General features: G+C 46.1%; 1 protein-coding gene across 7 annotated transcripts in view; it reads left to right on the top strand.

Annotated features, from left to right (window-relative positions):
• The first annotated feature begins 3919 nt into the window (after positions 1-3919).
• The window catches only part of LCOR (ligand dependent nuclear receptor corepressor), a 107412-nt gene continuing 104917 nt past the window's right edge, over positions 3920-6414 (top strand). For 4 of the 7 annotated variants that reach the window (XM_073552872.1, XM_073552871.1, XM_073552877.1 and 1 more), the window contains exon 1: positions 3920-4077. In XM_073552872.1, coding sequence (XP_073408973.1) covers positions 3981-4077 — 97 coding nt within the window. In that variant the 5' untranslated portion in view covers positions 3920-3980. Of the gene's footprint in view, positions 4251-6414 lie in introns of all 7 variants that reach the window. The other 3 variants (XM_073552875.1, XM_073552873.1, XM_073552874.1) reach the window with 3 other exon arrangements.

Below are 6414 nucleotides of genomic sequence, written 5' to 3'. Positions count from 1 at the left end.
AAGGGAAGGAGCACCATTTGACTTTTTCAGTGCAGAATTGACTGGGATTGAGATCAGACACGAAGTCGCGTATGGAGACCCCCTGATGTGCCTAAGCAGTGGAAACCCCCCAATTCTAACTCCAACCCTAACCCCAACACACCCGTAACCCTAATCCCAATCCTAACCACAAACCTAACCCCAACACACCCATAACCCTAATCCCAACCCTAACCACACACCTTACCCTAACGGACCTCTAACCCTAATCCGAAGCCTAATCCTAACGTTATGCCCCAAACCTAACCTTAGCCGCAACCCTAATGGTAAAATGGAAATAAATACATTTTTTTAATGTTATTATTTTTCCCTAACTAATGGGGTGATAAAGGGGGGTTTGATTTACTATGTACAGCAGACTTTTATGTTTGGCAGCTGTCACACGCTAAAAGACGCTTTTTATTGCAAAAAATATTTTTTTGCATCATCACATTTTCAGAGCTATAAATTTTCCATATTTTGGCCCACAGAGTCATGTGAGACCTTATTTTTTGCGGGACGAGGTAACGTTTTTATTGCTACCATTTTCGGGCACATGACATTTTTGATCGCTTATTATTCCGATTTTTGGGACGCAGAATGAACAAAAACCAGCAATTCATGAATTTTTTTTTTTTTTTGGGGGGGGGGGGGCGTTTATACCATTCCATGTATGGTAAAATTGATAAAGTGGTTTTATTCTTCGGGTCAGTACGATTACAGCGATACCTCATTTATATATATTTTTTTATGTTTTGGCGCTGTTATACAATAAAAACAATTTTATATAAAAAACAATTACGTTGGTAACTGAAGTTAACGGATGCCAGCAGACCGTTTTTTGATGAAGAATTTTAAAGGAACCGCAGTCCGGGGATGAGAGACAGAGAGAGAGAGAGTACAGTACAAAAATGCGGATCCTTCAGCCAAAAAAACGTTACAAGCTCCGTCCAGGCATGTCGGCGGATGCAAAAAAATTGGCGGATCCGCAAAAAAACGGATCCGACGGATGGCCATCTGTCAAGATCCGCCAGTAATGCAAGTCAATGGGAAAAAAAACGGATCCGCCAAACAAAATGGCCAGAGTGGCGGATCCGTTTTTTTTAGGAAAACGGCGGATCTTGACTGATGGAAAAAAACTGAAGTGTGAAACAGGCCTTAACTAGTGGGACAGTTGTATAGGGCGGATCATTATGGACGCATCGATACTAAATATGTGTACTTTTGTTTTTTTTTATTTACATAAAGATATGAATTTATTGGGGAATATTTTTTCTTTATTTAGGAATTTTTTTAAAATTATTTTTACACGTTAATTTTTTTTTTTTTTACATTGTCCCAGGGTGGGACATTACTGTGCAAAGTCAGATCGCTGATCTGACACTTTGCATAGCAGTGTGTCAGATCAGCGATCTGACAGGCAGTGTGGGAGGCTTGTCAGCGCCTGCTCTCAGCAGGCACTGAGAAGCCACCTCCCTGCAGGACCCCGCGGCTATCTTGGATCCAGAGGCCTGCAGGGGGGAGGCCCTCGGAACAACGCGATCACCGATCGATCACATTGCGTTGTTCTGAGAGTCTCAGGGAAGCACCCAGGGAGCCCCCTCCCTGCGCGATTCTTCCCTATGTCACCAGAACACTGCGATCATGTTTGATCGCAATGTGCCAGGGGTTAATGTCCGTGACCCCTCCTGGCACATAGTGCCGGGTGTCAGCTGTGATAATCAGCTGACACCCGGCCGCAATCGGCGCCGCTCCCCCCAGGATTTAGATCTGGACTCATTGCTGGTCACTTCAAAACTCTCCAGCGCTTTGTTTCCATCCATTTCTGTGGGCTTCTTGAAGTATGTTTGGGGTCATTGTTCAGCTGGAAGACCCATGACGCAAACCCAGCTTTCTGACAATGGGCCCTACATTGCCACCCAAAATCATTTGGTGATTCTTCAGATTTCATGATGCCTTGGTACAGTGTCAAGTCACCCAGTGCCAGAGGCAACAAAACCGCAAAACATCTTTGACCCTCCACAGTATTTGACTGTAGGTACTGTGTTATTTTCCTTATAGGCATCATTGTTTTCAGTGAACAGCAGAATGATGTGATCTTGATCTAATCTGTTCATGAGACGGTTTCCGAGAAGGATTTTGGCTTACTAATATACATTTTGCCAAACTGCAGTCTAGCTTTGTTATGCTTGTGTCAGCAACAGGTTCCGCCTGGGTTTCCTGCCATAGCATTTCTGTTACGCTAGACGAGCTACTCACTTGAGATAATAGGTAAATCTAAATACTGCAACTGACCCTGCCGGTTCCTGTACAGACTGGAGACCCTGACCCCGCAGTCCCTAGTGGTTCCTGTGTGAGAAGAGATTGCATAAACAAAAACTAGAAGATGGCAACTCAGACCCTATGGTGCCTAAAATGCCATCGAACGCATTACGTTCCTTCTAAAGAACCGGAGGGCAAAGAAGAGTGTGAATTACCTACAAAAGGGAAAGGGTGCTGAAAAAAAGAAAAGATTCTAGAGTGAGTAAAATAAACCACAAAATACAAATTACAGTGTAAAGTATGTATTGCTAGAAAATATACCACCTACAAAAACAAAAGGCAGGTGCAAAAAAACACAGAGGGATTGTCTAAGTCTAACAAACAGGCAATCCCTGCATGTATTTTGGCTGTAACAGCCTCGAGACATTGAGGCTACGTGCACACGCTGCGAAATGGGATGCGGATTTTGTAAAATCTGCAGGTAAATCTGCAGGTCAAAAGACCTGCGGTTTTACCTGCGGATTGCTCTGCGGTTTTTCATCTCCACAATGGAGGAGATGGCAAACCGCAGCGGATTCCGCAGAAAGAATTGACATGTCAATTCTTTCTGGTTTCAAAACCGCGGAAAAATCCGCACCGTCTGCACTGCGGTTTTTTATTCCCATAGGGAATAATGGTACTGTACACCGCAGCAAAAACTGCTGCGGAACCGCAGCGGCCAAATCCACTGCAGAACCGCAGCAAAATCCGCAGCGTGTGCACACAGCCTTAAGCCGCATCAGCAGGGACTCAAACATATTTTTTGGGTACCGCGAAAATACACGATTAGGACATAAGCATGGGCGGATAACACCATATCCGAGCACATTCGCTCATCCCCATACAGGTCAACGAAGCGAGGGTTCATGTAACTACATTGAACTCTGAACTAAAGCTCGCGGCGGGTACCAGAACTTCCACGGGTCTGCTCATCCCTACTCTTGTATAAAAAATCCCCCGGAAATGGGGAAAAACACATTAAAAAGTCAGATGCCCTTAAAAACAAGCAGTGATGTTTTGAGCATAAACATTAGTGGGGGGGGGGGGCTGATTAAATTTCATTTCTTCGCTGACTTTGGGACGCTGGCCCCATTTTTTTTTTTTATAAATATATATATTTTTTATTTTTAGTACATCCACGGCAGCAAATGCACAAAAAAAAATAAAGAAAAAAGAAATAAAACACCAAAATCCTGCACAAAACTGTTCTCCTTTGTCGTTATTCACACTGTGGCAGTATTGTGGCAAACATTAACCCCATGAATACCGAACAGAATGTACTTTTTTAGGGTGGAGGTACTGTATCATAGTGAGGAGATGCTGGCACCTGTAGTTCCACAGGCTCAGACACACCCCTCTCTCGCACTCCAGAAGACGGCTGCTCCGCACTGGCACTTGTAGTCCCCACGCTGTGACGACAGGAGGGGGCGCTGCTGCTGTGGCCCTGGTGAGGGGGGGGTCTCTGTCCGCCGCTTTCTGTCAGTGTAGCGTCGCCATGGAGACGGCCGCCCAGGGCGGGGCCTTCACCTCACACACACAGAGCGCTACGTGCTGACGTCACCGAGAACGACGTAACCGAGAGCGAGAGAGAGAAGGAGGCGGGAGGACCATGGGAGGGAGGAAGGAGAGAAGGGGGAGGCTCCGTGCGGGGCCAGCAGAAAATGGCGAGTCTGTGTAAGAGCCAGCAATGCTCTATCGAGAGGCGCGGTTTTCGACAGGAACTTGACTCTTGGCGGCACAAGCTCATTCACTGTGTAGGTAAGCTCTAATTCTTTACACACACCCTCACCTCACAGCCGACGGGTCACCTCACAACTTACCGCCCGGTAACTGAGAGAAGGGGGAGGAGGAAAGAGACGACGACTAAACCCGGAACCGGTGTGGTGTGCAGTAGTGTCCGGGCGGACCGCGGCGGCGACTCCCGCTCTGAGGTAAAAAGAAAACGGCGGGAAAGGGGCGTGAGGGGAGAGCGCGGGCAACGGCTCCAACGGTCATGTGACTGCGCCCCTCACACAAAACAAGCCCGACCGTCCCCTCTGCTGCTCTGGGCGGGCAGTGAGCATGGCTCCGCACCCGGGGTTTGATTTTCCTTTTTCCTCCCTCCTTTGAGGGAGAGGCCAGTCACACGGCCCCGGGGCTCGGTTCTCCTCCGGCTGTTGCTGGGAGTTTTGGTCAGGGAGGAGGAGGTGGGGAGAGAGAAAGGGGAACTCGCGCCGCTCCGGCCGCCTTTTCGAATGCCGAGCGCGTGCACGACGACTCCTGTGCGCGCACGCGCGCTCCTCATGCGCGCTCCCGGCAACCAACCCACTAATTACCCAAAAAAATTTGACTTTTTTTTTTTTTTCCTTCTACCTCCCCATGTAAAAGTGCTGCAGGGGTCTTGTCTTATGTCCATGTTCACACTTTAGCTTTGTAGGTAATTGTATTATTCTTTATTTATTTACTACTGCCTGGATCTGACTTTAAAAAAAAAAAGGCCCTTTTTTTTTTTTTTTTTTTTTTTTTTAAGAAATCTGTTTGCTTAATTAAAGAAACTCGATGCTTGGCCCTTTCTCCCCCTCCCTTCTTTCTGCAAACACATTTTTTTTTTGTGTGTGTATGCTCCTTGAATGGTGGGCAGGGATGGGGGTGAGGCTCAGGAGGAGAGGGGGGTGTGAGAGGGGCTTGAGGCCTAGCTCTCGCTCGCTGCTGCCCTTTTCCCCGAAGGATCCCGTCCTCACCCCATGATTAAGGATCACCCCCTCATTATCTCCCCTCTTCTCCTTCATACGAGGAACATGAGAGGCGATCCGTTTTCGGTGGCTGCAGAATGCTGGGGGATGGGCATGGGATGAATGAAAACTCCCCTATTATACAGTAGGTTGCTTTTTTGTGGTTTTTTTTTTTTTTCCTTTCTCCACTTTAAGGTTGTCGACAGGAATAAAAGCCTTAAATTACGGGCGGCAATCGGTAGCTATTTAATCTCTCGCCCCCACCGTAAAAAAAAAAAAAGTTGCAAGGCTTTTGTATTTTCTAATTGAAGATTTGCATCCCCTCCTCACTTGTTTTCATGGGATTGTTTAGTTCAATTTCACCCTCAATTGCCTTTTTTTCGGTGGGGGGGAGTATTTGGTATGTAAGATCCCAGCAAAAGGGGGGGGGTGCTGCTGTTATTCCTTGGGGGGGGGGGGGTTGCTGCTGTTATTATTCCTGGTGGAAAGTTGATTTAATTTATCTTTAAGCCTTTTCCTTTGATTATAATTTTTTTTTATTTTAGTAAAGCCCATTATGCAAATTGTGCTTTGGTCGAGATGTAATTTCATGCTGCGATAGCGTTTCTTTGTCCCTTTTCCTGAAACAGTAACTGAGCACGTATTACATGAGGAGGGCGGCGAGGGCTAAAAAAAAAAAAAATCTGTAGGTTTACAGTTTGCACATGATTGATAGGAGTTGACTAAACGCTTTTAACCCTGACACATTTCGGAGGCTCGGTGCAATTTTGCGATAGGATGGGGGAAAGAAGGCAGGATGAACAGTCGTCTAGGAATAACGCTTGTGTGTTTCCAAAAAGGATCTGCTCAGGGGTTTGTTTTTGTGTTTCTTGGCTTTGTTGTAAATTTTAAGACTTGTTAACCCTAAGCTTGCCATGGATTTTCGGTTCATGATAGACAATACGTTCCATTTATGATTACTGCTGTGCAAAATTTAATGCTAAGAAGTAATTATTAGGCTCTGAAATCGCACACAAGCAGTTAATTGACCCTAAAACTGTTTGCACACAGCGTTTGTACTGAGATTTTCACTTGGGCTGCAACAGAGGTTTTCTAGGATGTAAATGGTTTCCTGACAGTGGTCAGCATTCCTTGGCAGTAAGTGTCAGGGGCATACTGGGAGATTTAGTTTTGCAACACTTTGAGGGGCCACAGGTTTGGGTAGACTGTTCTGGCCCTAGAACAAAAGGTGAACTGTGGGCCTGTGCACACATTGCAGATTTGTCGCTTTTTGTTTCTGCTCAGACTTGTCGCAAAACCTGAAGGTTTTCATGATGGCCGGCAAAGTGAATGAAAATCCTGAAGTCTCATGCACACACTGATTATTTTTGACTTGCAGATTTAG

This window comes from Dendrobates tinctorius, unplaced genomic scaffold (genome assembly GCF_039654945.1).
Source record: "Dendrobates tinctorius isolate UK_male_01 unplaced genomic scaffold, ASM3965494v1 ptg000196l, whole genome shotgun sequence".
In the NCBI taxonomy this organism is placed as follows: Eukaryota; Metazoa; Chordata; class Amphibia; order Anura; family Dendrobatidae; genus Dendrobates; species Dendrobates tinctorius.
The sequence above is the reverse complement of the archived record's forward strand: the minus strand, read 5'-3'. Positions and strand labels throughout refer to the sequence as shown.